Raw genomic sequence first — 22,030 nt, 5'->3', positions numbered from 1 at the left:
AGTTCTCACACAGCTAATCTTCACAACTGGGCACCACCCACTCCTAACTCCGCCTGACTTCTTTGTCCAGGCTACATAAGGGCCAAGGCTATGTGTGAATACAGTAAAGAAAACAGAAACTTGTGAAAGCAGGCAGAGAACATATATTTTATTACACCTCAATTATTCTTTGTTTATTCAAGTATTGATATGACATAAAAAGGTAGGGCAAGAAAGTAAAATAAAGTAGTATCGGAAAAGAGGGGACTGCCTTCCTTTGTATGTAGCTAAGTTGTAAATATATAAAAAGAAATCTGCAGACAAACCAGTAGAGTATATTTGGTTCATAATTATAACTCAGTGAAACTGTTCAATCAATATTAAATCAATAATGTATTTGGAAATAGTGAAATTGGCAGTTTAAACAAATATTGAGCAAGAAGCAGTTCCTGAAGGAGCTAAAAGGGGTTTAGCAAGGTTGCTGGATGTAGGTACAATATACAAAGATTAATTTTTAAATTTTTTTTTTACATAATAGCAATGAACAGTTAGAAATTAACAATTCTAAAGCAATACCAAAATACCGAAAACAAGCTCACCAAATATCTAAGAATATATTTCATGAAAAATTTGCCAGCCACCTACACAGAAAACTAGAAAACATTGAGAGAATCTGAAGAAGATTCATGGACAAAGAAATAAACATAGAAGGATAAACTACTAATAAATTAGAAGGCATAATCTTACAAATTAATTGTCTGTAAAGTCAATGTGATTCTAACCAAGAACTGATAAATTATACTTGGACCCATCATAGTGTAAGGTGAAGATTAATAATAGTCCAGCAAAGCCTGCTGCCCTTATATGCTAAGCCTAATACTGTCCCTTCCTTCTTTCTCTGGCTAGCCTACTTAACCTTCCTAAACCTCGCTTTCTAGGTCTATTAAATGGAAACGATATACCAAGGTTACCTGTGAAGGATTTAATATTAACTGGACTAGTAGTTCCTGTTCAATTGTCTCTCCCCTTCAGTTGACTGTAAGCCTCTTAATAAAAGAGCCTGGGTTTTATTCATAATTATAAACTCAGTGTAGATGCTCAATCAATGTTGAATCAATGTATTTGGAAATAATGAAATTGGTAATTGGAACAAATATTGGATAAGAAGCAGTTCCTAAATCAAAACCTATTATGAATTGAATTTAAAAAAAAAAAGCAAGCAAATAGCCCACTTTAAAAGAAAAAGAAGAAGAAGCAGTTCCTTGAGGAGGTAAAAGGGGATTTTCCAGTAAGTATACAGGTAGAACATGTAAGGAGCATCTGGAAACAGAGATAGGCTTGGGAAGAGAAAGATCTGAGGATCAATTCTAGAGGAAAATAAAGGCATTGAAGGAATGTGGAGACCCAGGTGCCAAATCACAGCAGTTTGTCAACACAGAGAAGTGCTTATTATTAGAACTGGTACAATATGAGAAGTTGGGAGCAGGAGAAAGGTGGAAGTCCAGTTACTACAACTGGAGCACATGATGGAAAAGAAAAAGAAGAAAAGCAAAGAGTTTTAATTAGATATGGAGTAGTTAGCTTACACCAAACAAGGCTTCTAGTATTTCTTCCTGAGTAAGGTCAAACTCCATTCTGAAGCCTAGGCAGTGCTGATCTTGAAGTTTAAGATCAAGTGACTTCAACTGGGATATACATGGAGGTCCAAGTAGATCATGACCTATTAGAGGCCATTGCTATGTGCACTGATGAAAACATGAAATAATTGGGACTGTGGTTAAAAAAAAAATCCCTACTATAGACAATGTTATTTTTAGTAACTTAGCTGCTGAATGCCTTTGGTTGTAGGGTTGGACAGCAATAGCAGAATGTGGGATGATCAAGAAGCTGCTTTTTGTTGTGGTATTTTGAGGCCTCAGCAGAAACTAAAGGGCAAAGAGAGGAAGCTCAAGCTGGATAGGTCCCCACAGGGAGTGGGAGCCACCCAACTCCCAGATTCCTGAGGGAACTGGGCAGTTGAAGCTTGATCCACACTATGAGCACTGTTAAAAGAGCAAGAATGTTGCACCAAAAGGGTGCAACAGCAAAACACATCAGCAGTGACAATGTAATGGCTGGTGGAACAAGCAAGATAGGAGACAACTTTCGAGGAAGAAACTGACCAAAGGAGGACACCTGGCAGGTGGAAGGCAGGCATGGCATGCTCAGTAAGCCTGCTAAAGTAAGCCCTACAGGAAGTATCAACAAACTGGAGAACTTGGACTCATTCTACCACACCTACACCAGACTGGTGGCCACAAACCCCAAGCCCTGATTATGCTTGTCAAAATCACTGGGATTAGCTAAAAAACAGTCACACCTGAGCTGACAAGGACAAGTTTTCATTAGTATAATAACATAAGTTGGGAGACAAGGCCAAAGTTCAGATCCTTTGCAGAGAGCATGATTCAGGGGCGGTTCCATGGACTACAGGACTTGCTCAGCTGGGACCTTTGGAGCCTGGGGCTTAGATCACTGTCTCATGACCTGAAAAGATCTCTATTTGAAGCACTTCTCTTTAAGTCCCTTTTAAATGGTGGAAGTTAGAATTAGAGAAAAAAGGTAACCAAGCAGGACACATAGGTTTAGGCCAAAGGGACAAAATATATTCTCAAGGCACCCAGGTGTGGGGTCCAGTCCAGTTCAAGAAGACTGACTTCCCTATAGGTGAATTATTGCACCCACAAGTCCTCCTGAAAAAGAGAAATGACTGAAGCACCCCACTTCTGGCATGCTCTGTGAGTCTCTGACAAGAGTAGGTCAAGGGATTGGAGACCTGGAACTGCATCCAACCTTCTTTCCTCTTTGTCCACAGTGACAGGTGAGGTAACAGGTGGATAGAAGATTCAACATTCTCCAGGTCATGTGGCCTAGCTCTCAGGTATACTCAGTCCATAGCAATTTCCAGAGCCTGGGTTTTCCTTATTATTCTTTTCTGTATAGCCTCTCTAAAAATCAAGATGAACATTAGACTGCTTCCATGAACCTCAACGGTTTTTCAGAAACTGCTTGCCCACTGGTCAGGTAGACAATCACATCTAAAACGGCAATCATCAGGGCTTCCTGATGGCATAATGGGTTAGAACGCAGCACTGTGGAGCTCTCCACACCCTGATCCCAGTCAGGGAGCTGACACACAGGCACTGCAGTCCTCTCTTAATCTGCCTGCTGCTTCCACTCAGCAGTGTATTTTGGTAGATATGCCTGTTCTGCTCCCCACTCTGTCTCTGGTGAATCCTCTCATCCCCAACACCTCTGGCCTGTCCCCCAGTTCTTGTATGCATAAATAAATAAATCTTTAAATAAATTAAAAAAGTGTAATCATTGGACCTTCCCTGGTTGTATATAGGGCACCCCAGTGTGAACTGGGCTGCCTGTGGGGCCTCATCCATGCACTTAAAATTTAGTTGTACTGCAGACACACCCAAAAGGGTCAATAATGGGTTTATTTACAAAAAGGGAAAAGAAAAGGAAACAAATGGAATATCTTACCGGCTTTGCTGACTTGGGAGTTCTGGTAACAAACTAACGGAAAGCTCCAAGTCACGTGGTCCCGAGATCCTTTTCTGAGCTAGAAACACAATAGCGCCCTATTTATCCCCCAATGTCCCAGAATGCCTGCTTAGCTCCGTCCTTGGGTCCTCACAGTCCTCTCCCTGGTACTGCTGGGAGTTGTAGTTTTCAAGCACTGGAGTAGGCGTAGAGTCCAGAAACCTGGAGTAGGGGGTGGAGTCCACAAGACTCTGTAGAGTTCCTTTTGGACATCCTTCCCCTTAACAGTTGCACAGTGGGTTAAAGCACAACGTTTTGAAGCTACTGCAGCCACTGTAGCATGAGTTCGATCCCGGGCCAGGGAGGTGACACACATGGCACAGCAGACCTCTCCTGACCCACCTGCTGCTCCCAATTAGGGCTGGGGCTCACACTCAGGCTTCCATAATTGCTAGAAGTTTCCCAGGTGATTTTAATGTGCCACAGGGCTGGAGATTGTTGTTCTCTGTGGTATTCGGTATGATATGGAGTCAGTTTGCTATAATGCTTATTTCAAAGGCAGAGTTTTTTAACCAGATTGATATATCAGGGAATAAGTTGAACATAACACAGATTTCAGGTTTGTTTATGGGAGCTATCATCTCCCATATGGTTAAACACAAAAACCTTTCACATTAAACAATTTAATTTTTCTTGTTCGTCTATATTTTTAGTTTATATTCTTACATTGTTTTTATTTTTGTATAATAGTTGATTTCTCTATCTTGTGTAGTCCCCATAATTCTCCTACAACCATGTCACCTGTCAACCATCACCATAGTCCATTGAGCACTTCCATCGCCGATTTTGACCCTTCTCTCTCCTCCTCCCCTGATGAAACAAACCATTTAGAATCACACACACACACACACACACACACACACACACATCCTGCACCAGCTCCTCAGTTCACCTAGTGCTGTAGGTCATGCTTATTCACATCCTGGCTAAAAACTTTCTGTAAATCTCAAGAGAAACTTCTGTTCATAAATTTCATGTATTTTTCAAGGTATTGTATTAATGTATTTTTCAAGGTACTGTATTAATGTATTTTTCTTTCTTTTTTTTTTTAGTAGCAACACTTTTTTTTTTTTTAAGATTTATTTACTTATTCGTACAGAACTGGGGTATACAGGCCAGAGATGCGGAGGGTGAGAGGATTCACCAGAGACAGAGTGGGGAGCAGAACAGGCAGATCTACGAAGTACACTAATGAGGGGAGCAGCGGGTGGGTCAGGAGAGGTCTGCCTTGCCATGTGGATCTCCTCCGGGGCAGGCGGGGATCGAGCTCATGTGGAAGTGGTTTTAGCTTCTTTGTGCTGTGCTTTAACCCGCTGCGCCACCAGGGAGGGCCTGTATTAATGTATTTTTCAACCATTTGTTATGTATAAAACTTTACTACAACATTTGGTGTGTTCTTGTTTATTTTTAACTCATCCCTAACAAAGTTTAGGCATATTATCTCCCTAATCCCATTTCCCCTAACTTTTGTGGGGTTTTATTGTCAATTTTATGATGTGGTTAACTTTTAATGTTTGAGTCATGTCATTGCAGAACTAGCTGTACACAGCACCATATTTCCTTAATATGCACTGAAAAGATGAAGATTTAAAAAATAAAAATAAAAAAGAGAGTGAATGACATCAACAAAAGGCAATTATTATTTTGACCTTGTTTCAGTTTCAAATATATTGACCAAGTTAAAGGAAATTATTTAATTACATCATGGAATTATTTAATTACACCTGGAATTTCTAGACTTTGGGTTGAGATGAATAAAATTTTTATGGTGACAAGATTCAGGGACAAAATGTGTCTCAATAAATTAATGTTCAGAAAATTGTAAGTATGAAGACAGACTCATGTCCTTCACTATGAAGAATTATTTCAATTTTATGAGAGGACTATGATCTTTAATTGAAAGTTTTCAGTGAAAAACTATTTGGTTTGAAGCTAATCCTTGTCTTTTTTTCTAAACTACCAATACTAAAATTTTAAAAAGCAGTCCTACAAAGAGATACTTATTTGTAAAACAACTTTCATGACTTTTGCTTTGATTAAATTGGTTTTTTTGTTTTGTTTTGTTTTGTTTTTAAAGATTTATTTTATTTGTACATACAGAACTGGGGTACAGGCCAGAGGCTCAGGGGCAGTGAGAGGTTTCACCAGAGACGGAGTGGGGAGCAGAACAGGCAGATCTACGAAGTACACTGCTAAGGGGAGCAGCGGGCGGGTCAGGAGAGGTCTGCCGCGCCATGTGGTCTCCTCCAGGGCAGGCGGAAATCAAACTCATGCAGAAGTGGCTTTAGCTTCTCAGTGCAGTGCTTTAACCCGCTGCACCACCAGGGAGGGCCCTGATTAAATTGTTTTATTTCCTCCCATATGATAATAATCAAACTTACTGATTGAATTAAAAGTGAAATTAAACTGTACTGAAGTTTAAAGCCAAAGTGGTGATAAATTTCACTGAGAATCACTGAAAAACAGTAGCTCTGTTTGCCAAATATTTCTGGTTCTCACCTTGTAGTACATGGTCATATTTCATGGGTCTTCTTGGTCTATTTAATGAATTGAGTTTTTTGATAACAGGAGTGATACCCAAGAGTGTTGTAATTCCAATGGGGATTAATTTTAATTAATTAATTCCAACTTAATTTTTAATTGAAGTAACATTACATTATAGCTTCATGTGTCAGGTGTGTATCACTGAGAATCCCTTAAATTCATTAAGTTCATCACCAAAATCCCAATGTTATCCTCATGAAAAACTTAGCTCCTCCTTCATCACAACTTAGCCCCCACCTTGTTCTTCACACTTGGTGACCACTAATTGATCTTATAGTATAAAAGTTTAATTTTGTTTTATTTATTTTTTATGTTTGCTTGTTCTCTCTATATACGATATTTGAGTGAAATTATATGGTATTTGTTTTTCTGTAGCTGACTTATTTCACTAGGTATAATTCTCTCTACGTCCATTCCTGTTATTTCAAATGGCAAGGTTTTATCTTTTTCATGGTTGAGTAGTATTCCACTGCATTCACTTGCAACATCTTTATCCATTTGTCAATTGATATACACTTGAGTTGTTTCTACTTCTTAGCTCTTGTGGGTAGGAATGGATATCTTTTGGATTAGTGTTTTTCCATTCTTTGGATAGGTACCTAAAAGTGGAATTTCTTGGTCACTAGATAGGTCCATTTTTAGCTTTTTGAGGAAACTCCATACTATTGCATAGAGGCTGTGCCAATTTGTAATCCAGCCAACTGTGTATAACAATACACTCTCATGAGTACTCTCACAGAAGTATAGCTCATTCGCTCCATACCCTCACAAGTATTTGTTGTTTCTGGTCTTTTTGATATAGGCCAGTCTCACAAGTGTGAAGTGATAATTCATTGTGGTTTTCATTTGCATTTCTCCAATAATGAAAACTGATGAACATCTTTCCATGTGTCTATTGACTATCTGTATGTCTGCTTTGGAAAAGCATCTATTTAGATCCACTGCCTATTTTTAATTGGATTGTTTGCTTTTTTATTGTTGAGTTTAATGAGTTCTTTGTATATTTTGGATAATCTTGTCAGATGTAAGGTGACTTACTATCTTCTCCCATTCAGTAAGATGTATTTTCACCTTGATGCAAATTTCTTTTACTATGCAAAAGCTTTCAAGTTTAATGTAGTCCCATTTACTTCACCTTGCTTTTACTTCCCTTGCCATTGAAGTTGAGGAGTATTTCCATTTTAGAATAAACTTACACATAAGCATGTTGAAAAGATAAACATTTTCATTTTTATTTCTAAAATAACAACCAGAATCCTTTTTATTACAGTGACTTAAATACACACACACACAGCACAAATACACATATAACATATACACACTAATACTTGTACTTAGAAGAATTTTTTTCCTATTTCACAAATGAAAACAAAAAAAAGTACAGGTGTTAAATCATTTGAGTCATGCTTTAAAATAGATTCAAATAAAACACACATTTGAAAGTCCTCTTAATCTGTCTTTCCTTAATCTGTTTCCTATTTTTGGAACCCCTACCAAGACATGTTTCTAAAGTAGATGGTTTCCCCTGCCATCCCATCTCCCACTCCTACCCCCAACCCCATCCTCAAGCTGGACCTAACTTCTGTTCTGAAAAGCACCCAGGATCCATGCAGAGTTATGACTGACTTTACCACTGGATGTCACCCTGTGATGGATGAAAGGGACCTGCAAAGTCACAGAGCCGGCTCAAGTATAAAAGGAGACCAAGTCCTGAAGGGCTCCAGTGACCCCAGGCCTGTGGTGTAGGTCATAAAATGACTTACAGGTTGAGTCTTAATCTTGCGAGGCTGTCTAAGTAGCTAGGCTGACGCAGGTCAGGGGTAGATCAAAGCGTGAGCAGCTCCGCCTCCTGAAGCCCAGTCAGCCTCAAATTTTGCTCAGCAAACGTTTACAGACTGAGAGCTGAGGTGTCACTCTTCACTGGAAGAGGTCTTCAGGGAAGCATGATTGGCCTTCCTCATTTCAGCTTCCTTCCCCTGGAACTCAACTGTCAGTCCAGGAGACCAATAGCCATGAGGAATGGGACAACCTGGGCCAAATGGTTGAAACACTGATTAACAGGGGAAATAACAGCTAACAATTTGTCTTTGAGTGCTTTATTTGAACCAGGCAATGTTCTACTAGTTTCTTGTAGCTCTTTGGATCCCGAAACCATCCTGAGAAATCTGTGCTATTATTAACCCAATTTTACAGGCGAGGAAATGGCGGCAGAGAGGCATTGAGTCATTTCATCAAAGTCACAGAATAGCAAGGTTTTCTCTTTCCTGTACCCTTTGACTTCTTCCTGCTGTTACCTCAATCCTAAACTCAGTGTTGAATCCTCTCACCCTCCGTGCTATCTAAACTTGGTCTCTAGAATGACTGAATCTCTGAAGTTAAAACTTTACATAGAAAACCAAGATGCTTCTCTGAGTTTTTGTTCAATCAAACTCATTCCTCATGAAGAGTTATTTTAGTGCTTTCAGGCACAAACAAACACATGGAAGAGGTTTTAAAGGAGCAGAAGAAGCTTCCTTGAGCAGACTGTTTGGGTGGAGGGGGAGGGTACTGTGGTATGCTAGGAATGTTGTCCCAAGATGTGGCCCTATTTAGAATCTATATCTGAAGCCAACTGCCAGGTTTTCATATCCTGGTGTCCCCATGCCTGAACCCCAGAATACCTGACAAACTGGTCCCAACTTTGTTGTAGGAATAGTCCTACTTGAGGGCAGTGGGATGTGTGGCCTTTTCATCACACTCAGGCCCTAATTCCCTGCAAGCCCATTTTGAACTGGCAAATTATCCTGTATGCTACACTCACACTTGGAGCTCTGTTAGAACTTCAGAAAGGAAGAGCTCTATTTTATAACTTTAGAAAGGAGGATCTTTATAAATTACTGTGAATTTTCTGTCCCTGTCTTCTAACTCACTTGGGCTCCAAGATTCTAGCTGCTGCCACTGAGACATTCTAATGCCCTGTGTCCAGATGTAAAAGGCCTGAGCCCAATTGCTAAGAAAATTTAGAAGGTTCTAGGCTACCTGTGGGTGATATACTGAAATAAAGCAATCCTTGCTTCATCACCTGCTTGATAGGCTGAAAAAATAGAAATCAAAAATAGATGGATTATGTGGTGAGGATTTCTGTAGGGAGAGTTCGTCATGCATTCTTATCCCCTTCCTACACTTCCTCCTAATACTGGTCTAAATCTGTTCTCCTTTCCAATTCTAGTAAGTAGTACAGTCCTTGATGGTGGTTTTTACTGAATTTTTCCAACTTTTTCTAGAGCCAATAAGATATGCTCAGTTAGCTTGAAATAAGACTTTACTCATGCTTCTCATCTCCACAATGCTTGAACCTGTATGCCCAAGAAAAAAGACCCACTTGAGACACTTAGGAACTTCTAAAACAGGTCAAATTAAGATGTTAAAAGGGAAATTCAGCTTCAGTGGGTAATCTGAACTATCTCTCCATTACTGACTAATCCAGAATAACATAGTGGCTTTCCACCATAGGCTAGCAGCACTAGGACTAGGAAATGGGCAGAGATAGAAGATCCTCCTTTCTAAAGTTCTAGCATAAAGTTCAAAATGTGAATGTTGCATAAAGGATAATTTGCTAGTATTTTTCCTCTCTGTGAGTTGTCAGCATCCCACACATGAAAGAGCATACTCTTTCCTCCCTGGAACTACACATCAGGTTTGTAGTAGATTCTGTAACACAGGAAGTCCCTTAAGAGTTCTCCCAACCCAGAATGTCTTGGTTCTATGAGATCATCTCAGTCCTTTGCTTTTTTCCATTGCTCAATGGACAAACCGTGACTCAGAAAGGAAAGGAATGTAGAAGAGGATGTGGCTGCCACCAGATGGTGTTTAAAAAGAAATTGAGTGGCTCATCTAAATCCATGCAGAAAGGCCAAGGAACCTCTCCATACCAAGCCATACCAAGACTTGATCAGCCCCACTCATATTCCCCTTCTACCTCTCAAGTTTCTGGCTGTCATTTTGTGACTTATTCTCCTTTTCATGGCTGCCTAATATTTTATCCCTGATTTCAATTATGCAGAATATGTCTCAGAGGTTGACCGTGAGTAGGAAGTTAAATTGCCATAACCCATCCACACCCCAATAAGAATGTCTCTCAGCTCTAATTTGTGTAGATAGAGACAGCCTTGTTGTTTTGTGACTGCCATCAACTAAGTTTTCCTTCTCAACAATGGAGCTATTATAAGTGTCACCTCTCAGTGGCAAGGTGGAATTAAGGTTTATGAGTTCTGTAGGTATTAAGGGTGTATCCCGAATCAGTACAGATGTGATGAAAGCATCTCCTCTCTCTGAAGATGGGGGAAACGTGTTCTTGAGTTTAGTCATGTAACCAAGATAGGTTTTAAGGATGAGGTGCATATTTTCATAAATAAAGAAATTTCCATGCTCTGTGAGATAGGCTGGCTTGCTCCCCTCCCACCCAACTCCGGTATCACGTCATCACCAACACTGTGCTCACTGGGACATTAACACAACTTGCAAGTGAAGCTTCTCCTTGAGTTTTGAATACTCACATCTCATCCTTAGCGATTCATTAATTTAGATCCATTCATTGGGCTTAATGATGCATTCTAAATGAGAAAAATATAATAGGGGCATCAATGAGTAATGGCATTGACAAAAATGCACCCAAGTTTATATTTCTGCATATGCCTGCCAGAGTATATAAAAATGAATACATGACAGAAATATTAAAATTAACACAGATACACAGAATTAACTTACTGTAGTTCACTGACTCTAACAATAAAGCTACATCATTATTTTTATGTTTCACTAAAAAGAATAAAAAAGTTTGCCAGTTAAATGCCATTGATTGGAAGATACATTCCAAGCTCAGAAATGTTAAAAGTTGAAGAAAATGCCTATCTTTAAGCTGATGAGGTATGGTACTAGAAGTCACACACAGGGTTAGCTAACCATAAATTCTGACCCTCAATGTATTCAGAAAGTCTTTTTTTTTTTTAGTTTTTCTATTTTAATAACTATTAGTTGAGTAAATGGCTTCTTTCTAATTAATATAGAGCAATAGTGGCAATTTTAGTTGATAACTTTAAAGATAGTGTAATCGCAGATAATTTTCAAGACCTTTATGAACACAGGTACTTTTGTTCAAGGGAAGGTTCTTTACTAAAATGATTTCTCAAAAAGGAGGATGCTAATTATCATGATTGGTTGGTTTTGGATAAATCTTAAAAGTAATATTGGTCTTTGTTTTCTTACCTGTGAAATGAGTAGTTTGGACTAGAAACTCACTTCTAACATTTTTATTTCCTAGTTCTAGCATTTTATGAAAGTATGATTCTAGATTCATGTTGTCATATCTCAATAATCTAAATGTCAAGTTGAAATATACCCAGTGGGGGACATTCTCTTGAGGGGTATATTCTGATGATATTAAACTTTAGCAGGAAACACTAAGTTTGTGGTGCGAACAAATGAGTAAATGAAGAGATGTCCTAATGATTTTCTTTACTAAAAATTAATGAATACAGAATTATAATATTTCTTTCTACAAGACTCTACTGGGATCACCGATATCCCAGTGTTGAGACTACAATACTACTAACTGGGAAAAGCTTGAGACTAGAAAAGCTCACCTCTGCAACCCTGGACTTGACCTTCAGTGAAGACATTCTCATCCTCAAAGCATCTCTTATCTAAAGAAGCAATGATAATGATGAAAAGAAAACATTCCTCAACCTCAGACCCAAGTCCTGAAACATTGAGACAAACAGTCCTAGTAGTATGGTCATTAGATGGCTTAACACAGGGTTTGGCAAATAATAAGACAGATAAAAGTTAAGGTAAAGTTATAACTAAGTTTAGAATGATGAGTAAAATTGTGGTTATAATGGCTATTCTTTTTCCAGCTGTACTAACACAAAAGCCTCCTGCTGATTTGATACAGTAAAGGAAATGAGAGGGAATGGTTTTCTCCTTTCTTCTCATAGCTGATACCCTATAATCCCATAATCTCAACTCTCCTGGACAATGCTTGTTGATCTAACAAATTAATTTATAATGAGTAAAACGAATTCAAATTACCTTCTGATCCATTATGGTTCCAAACAGCAAAATGAAGAACCCCTGTGGCAAAATTTGACAGAAGTTTGAAGAAAAGATTTGAAGACAATATCCCAGGTGTTATTTTACTACTAATTTTCTAGATACCTTCTAGGTCAAATATCAGACATTAAAAATTTCAGTTTGTATGAATTCAGATAAATCACATTCACAAATATTATCCTTAAGTGTATTTAAAATAAAAAGGATGAGCTTTATGAACCTGTGCCTTATTGATATTTATTGAATGACTACAGAAGCATGATAGAGTTTTCACATTATTACATCTGCTTATTTTCTTTTTAAAATCAGATTTATTTTATTTACTTATGCAAACAAAACCTGGGGTGTAGGCCAGAGGGGCAGAGGATGAAAGGATTCACCAGAGGTAAAGTGGGGATGAAAACAGGTAAGTCTACTGAAACACAATGCTGAAGAGAGCAACAGAAAAGACAGGAGAGGTCTATTGCATCATGATCATGTGGGTCAGCTAGCTGGGGATCGAACTCAGGCTGCAGTGGCTGACAATAGCTTGATAGAGCTGAGACTTAACCCCTTGCTCCACCAAAGAGGCCCACATCTGTTCACTTTCTTCCCAGGTATTAATCTAGCTCTATTACCCATGATGATAGTTAACACATAATAAGAATCTTGTCTTTTAAAGGCACAATCATGAAAAGTGTCTTGAGAAAATGAAACCTATATTCTAGACTACTTTCGGTTGGAGTTTTAAAAAAGTCAAGAAACAGCGAGGACTTTTGAGCTGCTGGAAGAAGTTTCTGAATAAAACAGAGAGAAGATCACAGAGACCTATGAGGCCTGGGTCTCTTCGAGTTTCAATTATTTGTTCACCTGTAAAGACACAATAATTAATATATATATATATATATATATTCTAAATGATGGGAATTCTGATCCATTGAAAATAGACCATGAAAGTGGCAGGAAATTCAGGGTGGCAAGGATAATGTTATGGCAAAGTAAACTGATCAGATGAGTGATACTGCTGGGCAAGGGAAGTCATATTTTTACATATTTACTTTTCAATATTTTGTATTGAAGTAACTATTTCAAAAAAAAGTATGAGTCATAAGGAAAGTTTGCTGAGGGAAGTGGAATATATGTCACTAAATATTTTAATTTTTTTTTCCTAGCAAGATAAGAAAAAACTAAATGTTCTGGGGTTTAATTAAGTTGCAAAGTTAAAATAGGATGAGATCATTAGTTATCAGAGGAAGTCCAAGAGATGTAGAGATCTAGATTCTAAGAACATTTGATTTCCAAAAACAAAAACCCCTACATCAAAAGTTTCTCTTTGAAAGAATTCAAGGGAAAACATAAAATATACATTCGCTATTTTGTTAAGAACTATGAGTAAGATAGATAATTGGTCTGAGTTGGTATTTCCTCAAAGTCTCCTTCATATTTCATATCACAACTTTAAGTAAAAAAAAATAGTGACATGAATAAGAAAGCTTTATAACTTTATTAAGCAGCTATATTTATATAACTTAAAGTAATGGTTGGAGTTGTTCATTTGTTGTTGTTGTTGTTTTCCTGCAAGAACCAGATAAGTATTTTAGGCTTTGCTGGCCTAACTCTCTGTTATAATTAGTGCCACGTTATCACTGTAGTTCAAAAGCAGCCATGAGCAAAATGTAAATGAGCATGGCTACTTTCCAGTAAAACTAGTCTTAAAAACAGGCAGCAGGCCAGCATTTGCCAACCACTGATAAAAAACATAATTAACAATATGAATTGACCAAATTTTCTATTATTCATAAGTAGGAAAAGCAGTGTGATTAGTGACAGCTTCCCAAAAGTACAAACTCAGTAGCCAATATGGAGGTAACAACTTTTAGAGGGAGAACCTTGCCAAACCTAGTGTGTTAATGTAAGAAAAGACTGTAGACACCACCCATATCTTTATCTTTCAGACTTGTATCCATATCTTTATCTTGCAGATAAAAATGACATTCCTAATGTTAGGAATTATGTAGCCAGCTCCATTTCTATGCGTAATGATTATGGTAATTTCTTAGGAAGTAGCAGGGAAGAGGTGAGAGGCTTCCTGACTGGGTCATATGGACAGTGAACAGCAAAGATTACCTCTTCGTGCGATGGAAAATTACTTATTTCAGTGACAATCCTTAAAAACTTGTTTGTTACTTAACATATAGTATGTGAGCAGAGCCCGTACATTCCTGGCCAAAGACTAGTCTCCTATTAGCAAAGGTCATTTTCTGACATGGCAACTTTAGGAGGGACCCATTTGGATGATCAGTAAGAAAGGAATAGATTCCTACCCAAGCAGGCTGATTAACTAAGTCCAACTCGATAATCAAGAGGATGAGAGATACACCAGCTTAATGTCTTTGAGAGATGAATGGAAAAGGAAGGAATATGTTGTATGATCATTTTTTAAATCATCAGGGTTTTTTTCGTTGTTGTTGTTCTATAGCCAAAATAACAAATTATAAAATAATAGCTTATATATAAAATATTAATATTATTAATTTAAAAAGCCCCCCTTCTTGGGACTTACCTGGAAAGCATTGAGCACAGCAAAGATTATATGGAACACCAATGGCATGCCTTCTATTAGGGTGATTATTCCAAAACCCCAAGTCAGTCCCAGCAATGGGGTGAGTATGGCAACATTTTTGCTGATTCTTATAATTATGGTCACATCCTGAGACTTGGAACTGCCAATAGAGGGCCTCTGAGTGTTGACAGCCACAAGCAAAACCACAATAAGATTCACAGCCACAATGATCAAGGCAGGGATGGCAAATGCTAAAAGGGCTTTGGTATTGTCCCAGTTAAGCCAACAGGCATCAGATCTCACGTAGCCTTTCCCTGGCACTGTGGTAGCAACTGTGGTAACAGCAATGACCAATGGGCACCCATAGCCAACAGCAAAGCCAATGGCCATCATGCGAGACTTCATCATCCTACGGAAAACAACCAGTATTCCATAGATGATGAGCAGTGCTTTGAAGAGCATCCAGAAAAACAGAGAGAGGTAGAAAAAGTGACTGAAAAACGTCACCGCAATACACCAGTTGTCGTTCTGGACCTTTTTGCTAAAGTTAGAAGCTATGATGAACCATACATTAGCGGTCAGGAGTGACACAGCTATGTTGACAATGCACACGTGACGCATGTATGAGATCTCTGTCACCACCACCCGGGACCACACCACGGCTTCAATGATCAGGCAAAGAACCAAGCTAAGGATGGAGATGCTGAGCCCAATGCAGGTAACATATTCCAGGACTTTGTCATCTATAGTTTTGGGGGACATCAGGATGGAAAAAGACATCAGCGAGCTGGTATAATTACACCGGCATTTCACCTCGTTGGTGATCTCCAATATAGTTTTACACGCATTCTCATCCCACCTCCTTTTCCTGGCATGCCAGCCAACACACTGGGCCCTGATGTTCCTGGATTTGTTGATCTTCTCAAAGGTGAGTAAGATTTGCTTCAGTCTTTCTGGCAAAATCACAGAAAGTACCAAACCATTCACTGGCCTGGAAAGACTCATGTTTTGTAAGTAGGCTTCCTGCAGAACAGCCCCCAGTGTGGGAAAAGCTATGCTGACAGCCTGGGATATATTCGGTTGTAGCTTCCATAGCTCTTGCCTGGGAATTTCTATTGTTCCTAAGATACCTTCTGTTGTATTGTTCATGTTCATGGAGAAAGTGAAACGTTGCTCTGAGGTATTGTGATTGATGTGAAACCCTTTGGTCTGAATGAAGAGTTCATCCACGATGTTCACAGATTCATTGTGGATCTGGAGGCGCCCGGCAAACAAATTTACTGAATGCAACAAGTCCGAGCTGGCATTTTTGTCAGGAATGAAAGTCCAATTTGAGATGGCTGTTGTGTCCAGGATGTGGCTGACCACTTTGCTATAGCTCTGCAGTGGAGAAAAGTGGATATTATACTAAGCATTTGTATCATGGTACAAAGACTATTTCTAAAATCTGAAATCTCTAAAGATCAAATTATCTGATCTATCTCATATATGTCTTTTCAAATTCATTGCTAATTAGAATCTGATACTAGCAAACCAGCTGAAGGGGGAAAAGTAAAAGGATGCTAGAAATAAAATAAAATAAAACAAAAAGCATCAGAGGTAAGGTTTACCTGTTTTATTGTACGCCAAGGAAGAATTTCCAAATAATCTGTAGGACTGATATTTCCATGATATATTAATAACTGATTAATGGAGAGGATTGGGGCTAATTCTATGGTACTCTAAGTTTGAGAAATACTTCATGCTATTTCCCTGTGTGCCCCTTCTTATAAAGAGTTCCAAAGCTAATAACATAAGAAACTCTAAACTGCCTTGAGGTAAGGAAACCTGCTAAAATGTGTTTAACCTAGAGGTCCTACAACTGCCTTTTAAAAATGGCAACTCCAGCCCTCCCTGGTGGCACAGGGGGTTAAAGCACAGCACTAAGAAGCTTAAGCCACTTGCGCATGAGTTCGATCCCACCTGCCCCTGAAGAGATCCACATGGCGTGGCAGACTTCTCCTGCCCGCCTGCCCCTCAGCAGTGTACTTCATTAATATGTCTGTTCTGCTCTCCACTCTGTCTCTCGTGAATCCTCTCACCCTCCGCATCTCTGGCCTGTACCCCAGTTCTGCATGAATAAATAAATAAATCTTTTAAAGTAAAAATGGCAACTCCATTAACATTTTTAGATCAATTATGTTCCATAGAATGAAACTTTGTAAACACTACGGTAGACAAGAACTTGTTCATAGAACTCACTCATACATGTTGACTGCCCAAAAATATGCATAAAAATCAGTCCAACCTTTCGAAAATTTTCATAAACTTGAATGAATCAAATACAAGATTGAAATGAAGTGTCTATTTGTGTTATGGTTGTTGTGCGTTATAACAGTATCTACCCTTAGAAGTACATTTGAGAGGATTAAAATGCCAGATTGTGACCAAAAAAACAAAAACATGGTCACTCGTTAATGAAATTAACAAAGAATACCTTCATTTTCTCTTGAGTAACATTATCAGACAAGTCTGTAGAAATATTTTTTAATAACTTCACTATGAATGCAATATTTCCAGACGTAGTTTCTGACGATTTCACAGCATTTATTATGCAGGCATAATCAAGTGGGCAATTCTGGCGGATTCCTTCAATTATACTCTCTGGGGACTCTGGTGCTCGGAAGTCAAGAACGTGCAATGGGATGGACGGTGCCGCCACCGAAAGGCGGGATGCAACATTTGAGTCCTGTTTTTATAATGAAAATAAAGATCGTTTCATTCAGATATGATTAAGTACTAACATGTTTCAGACTAAAGGACCCAACAGCACAAATTTCTCACATGGAGAAAACAGAAACACAAATGTCCTCAAAAGTGTTTTAGATGCTGAGAGTAAGCAGTAGGCAATGTGGACTCAAAACAAGCAGGAGGAGATGCCACCAAATTCCCCACAGAGATCAGGATGCTGACCTTTGCTTTCAGCGGTTTTAACTCAAGTATTAAAACAAGACGATTTTCTTGAGAGATGTGGAGGAAAAATTTTAAAAGCAAATCTCACTAGTTATATTATTATTATTATTATTATTATTATCATTATCATTACTATTATCATTATTATTATGAGAGAAACCACATGAAATTTGGGCTACAACTGGTTTTGGAGGTTGGCAGGTCAAAGACAACATTAAGCAATTGCAATTTGAAAGAACTGAGTTCACTAATTAGAAAAGGTTGTATCCTCATCTGCTCAGATGTTAGAATTCTTTGAATGTGATTTTAGATAAGCTGAAGCTATAATTTCCTTCATTTAAATGAGTTTTAACATCAGTGTGTTTATAAGGAAATCTACAGGTTTATTGATGCTCATTGACAGGAACCTCATCAGCAATTTCTTTTGAAATCTATAAAATCACTTTTAAAATTTTAAGAAATACAAAAACACTATGCTTCTACAGGTTTGTGGGGGAGGGGGGGAGAAGGAAATGGTCACTGAGTGTGGAAGGCTATAAGATATGGTATTTTAATCGAGATTTGTTGTATTTCTTGGCCTTCTTTCCCTCTGAATCATAAAGCTCTCCTTTCTTTTTGTCAAGTAATTGAAGTCATTAGAAAAATATATAAAATATATTTGATTCTACCTAGATTTACTTGATTAATTAATTAGCATGAGAGTATGCAAGTCCCTCTTGGGAACTGAAATTTAAGTTGAGCATTTATTATTGTAAATGTTTCAGATCCTTTGAAAAAGACTCTGAGAGCAAGAAGAAGGTATAGTGATGAGACATATGTAAAAAATTGGATAAGGAAGGAAAAAGAGAAAATTTCAACACATGGTATAGATTTTACCATGTCCAGATCTGATTGTCATGCTGAGCCACAAAAAAAATGTTCTTACTACCACCAATGGCATTAACTCCTGTAACCAACAAAATATAAATACATTACCTTAAAGAATGTTTCCACAGAGAGGCTTGTACAGGTTTCAGTTGATTTTCGCCACTTGTTTTGATTACATGTAAAACCTACTTCTCCAAGAAAGTGCTGAGAGCAGGACCGACTGCAGTTGGAAGAAGTGATACAAGGTCCTTGGCATTTCTCTGAGAAGGAACAGAGTTGGGGAATGACAGGGTGGGGAGGGACCCAATTAACATATTAGCATTTCCACACTCTGACAGGGATATCTAATTCATTCTGAGATTTGAGGATGACTTTCCAGAGAAGTGACATTTGAATTGGGCCCTCAGCAACAAGAAAGACCTGCCAAGCAGAGAGCAAAGGTGATGTCTGGGCAGTGTGAACAGAGGATAGGCAGGAGGGATTCCAGGTCATTCCAAAAGGCTGGTTCAGAAAGAAAAAGACAAATGTTGACTGGTTCATTCACATATGGAATGAACAAAACAAAACAAAGGGCAGACTAAGCCAACCAACAGCAAGCTCTACAAACACCGCTGTAAAATTGAGGTTACAAGAGCCAGAAGGGAAGGGTAAGAGCAAAGTAGTGAGGGGGAACAATTAGCTAGGGTGAAGGAGTACATGGGGTGCAGTGACATATATCTGAGCAGATTGATTCTACAACACTAAATCAAATGCAGTGTTTTAATATTTTCTAAAGATTTATTTTATATATATATGCATATAAGAGCTGAGGTATAAGCCAAAGGTACAGGGGTGGGGAGAAGAAAGGGGGCATACGAAGATTCACCAGAGACAGAGTGGGGAGCAACACAGGCAGATCTACTGAAATACACTGAAGGGAGCAGCAAGTGAAACAGGAGAGTTTTGCTGTGGCATGTGGGTCAGCTCCCTGGCTGGGATTGAACTGCATTGGCTGATGATAACTATGTAGTGCTGAGTCTTAACTCCTTGCGCCTTGAGGGAGGCCTTCATATGCAGTGTTTTGAACCAATGTTACCTCAGTAAAAAATAAACAAACAATCAGAAAGGCTAGTTCAGCACCTCTGAAAGAGAGAAGTAAAAGATGAGGGTAGGGAGGAAAGCAGTGGTAAAGTTGTCGAGGAACAAGAATGTTGGGCTAATCTGAGGCCTACTAAATAGATTAATTTTTGAAAACTATTTAGCAACAACATAGGAAAGAGTCATAGACCTTCCTGTAAAGGACTACAGTTGCCATAAACTACAAGTATCAATATTGGTAAGTAAATTAAACATACTGCTTCTCAATTTCTTCATCCATATAGTTTGGAGATAGTGATGTATGAACATGGAAAGACAAGACATCTTCCGCAGCACTTAGGCCAGTGTTGTCATAAGTGCTCAATAAATGTGAATGACTTTTCTCTCCTTTTCCCTTTCTCAGTTCCACATCTGTCTAGAGGTGTATTTGTCACCAAAAGACACTTGGCTGAACCATGCAGCACTCAGTTATCCCTGCTATTTGAGTGAGAACCATGTGATTCACTCTCTCACTGCTAATGATCATCTCCATAATCTATCTCTCACTCCTGAGAGTGAGCACTCATGCCAAAACCTCTTGCATCTTCAGTTACCTCTCATTGCCGGGGTTACACAGAGTTACGCCTCCTGAAAGTATGTTGGCAGGAAAGAGTGTGCCCTGTCCTCTTTCCTCTTCTGCCTCTTGTTAGCTCATTAGATCAAACACATTTCCCTTCAAGATTTTAAAAGGAAGGAGTATCTACTATACTAGACCATATGTAAGTATTTGTCAACTTGCTTCAACTATGCTGTGGATAATGGCACATTTGTAATAAACACCACTCTGGATACCATAAACATCATTGTGCTGTTTGAAAGCAAGTAGTCTGGTGATGTGCTTGCAGTATCAATGTTCTTTATTTTACCCAGACTCCAAGTGAAAGAAAATTGTTCTATGGCCACATACCTTGTGCCTTTCCAGTCTTGGACTTGTCTTCAGGATGATGAAGTTTGTCTCCATTCTGTAAAATAGAAATTTCCAAATATGCTCATTACTGTGGGACTCTCCTCTCTCATATGAATTTAGAACCTCTGTGTAGATATGAAGTAAAATGTACCCAGGACTAGGATGATAACTGCAGTGGGTCTGAGTACTGATATCACAGGAATTTGCTGAAAATATAGGTGTGAGACACACTCTTCAGTGAGAGCTAGAACCTTCACAGTGGTTACTTGGGTTCTAAAGTTCATTTAGTGGATTGGGTACATGTTTCAGAAAACTTAAGTAAGACAGAGATGACTAAGCTATGTTATCTCACTAACTTGTTCTCTGCATAAACTGTAACTATGAAATGGAACTGGTATAGCATATAGTCTCAGAAAGGAAAACATGAACAGATGCAAAGAATAATTATTAGGTTACAATAATAAAATCATAAACTTTTTTGGAGCTTTAGAAGATGTCTCCTTATCATGTTACAGATAAGGAGATTAAGACACAAGGAAGTAAAGCAATTTGTTAATTAATGAGAAGCAAAATCAAGATTGGACCCTAAATTGTTCCTCTGCCAGCCTAGAATTTCTTCCTCTCAATAGAAGCCTGTCTATGTGCTCTGTACTGGTGACTTTTCTACTGTACAGTTGCAACCTGTTGCACTTGTAAATATATTGTTACAATTACATTCTGATTGTCTCAGCCACCTCTCAACTTTTCTTTGTTTCCTTATTTAGAAAACTATCAACACTAATAAAATTATAATCATGTGGATAGTTCTTTAAAACGACTTATTTACCATAAATATTGCAATCTAGAAAAATTGATTGGTTCTCATGGGACCATGCAAAATTGCATCAAACTTACTTGTATGTGGATCCCGAATCTACAGTGAGAACATTCAGTGGCCAGGAATAATATTAAGCAGTAAATCATGGTAGGCTGGGACTTCATTTTCACACATTGGGGTCTTTACCTGCAATAGAGAACAAAAGGGGGATCCAGCTAAAGGTGGCCATCTTGCACACTAACACAATTATTAGCAGAGGAACCAACCACTTGTAATCCCAGTGAGGACTCTGAGACATTCACAGCAAAACAACTGTCTCAGGAAAAGGCGCCTATCACTATCTATGAGTCAGCTAACTTGTAAAGATAAAGAGACTCTATCTAATCTGTTAACTTTGTATAAGCAATGGACAAAACGAAAGAAGAGAGAAGCATGGGAAGTGATGTGCATTTACCAAAGCTTCATTTCTCACTTAATCTACACACTTCTTTTACAATCACTGCTCTAAGCATTTTATTTGTATTAAATCATTTAATCACAAGATGTAAACATTATTATGATCTTCATTTTATCCATCGATAAATGAAAACACATAAAGTGGAGCAACTATGAGTCAAGATCACTC

At 38.4% G+C, this 22,030-nt stretch overlaps 1 protein-coding gene across 1 annotated transcript; it reads right to left on the bottom strand.

Moving 5' to 3' along the window:
* Positions 1–10,658: 10,658 nt before the first annotated feature.
* ADGRF4 (adhesion G protein-coupled receptor F4) lies at positions 10,659–21,569 on the bottom strand. The gene is made up of 8 exons (XM_004673552.1): positions 21,483–21,569; positions 20,589–20,643; positions 18,674–18,825; positions 17,223–17,474; positions 14,747–16,126; positions 12,184–12,225; positions 11,736–11,795; positions 10,659–10,706 (listed from the first exon to the last, which is right to left on the bottom strand). Exons 1-8 carry the CDS (start codon positions 21,567–21,569, stop codon positions 10,659–10,661), a joined length of 2,076 nt encoding a protein of 691 aa, XP_004673609.1.
* Between the last annotated feature and the right edge of the window lie 461 nt (positions 21,570–22,030).

Source organism: Condylura cristata, unplaced genomic scaffold, assembly GCF_000260355.1.
Source record: "Condylura cristata isolate star-nosed mole 26May11 unplaced genomic scaffold, ConCri1.0 scaffold00001, whole genome shotgun sequence".
Lineage (NCBI taxonomy): Eukaryota > Metazoa > Chordata > Mammalia > Eulipotyphla > Talpidae > Condylura > Condylura cristata.
The sequence above is the reverse complement of the archived record's forward strand: the minus strand, read 5'-3'. Positions and strand labels throughout refer to the sequence as shown.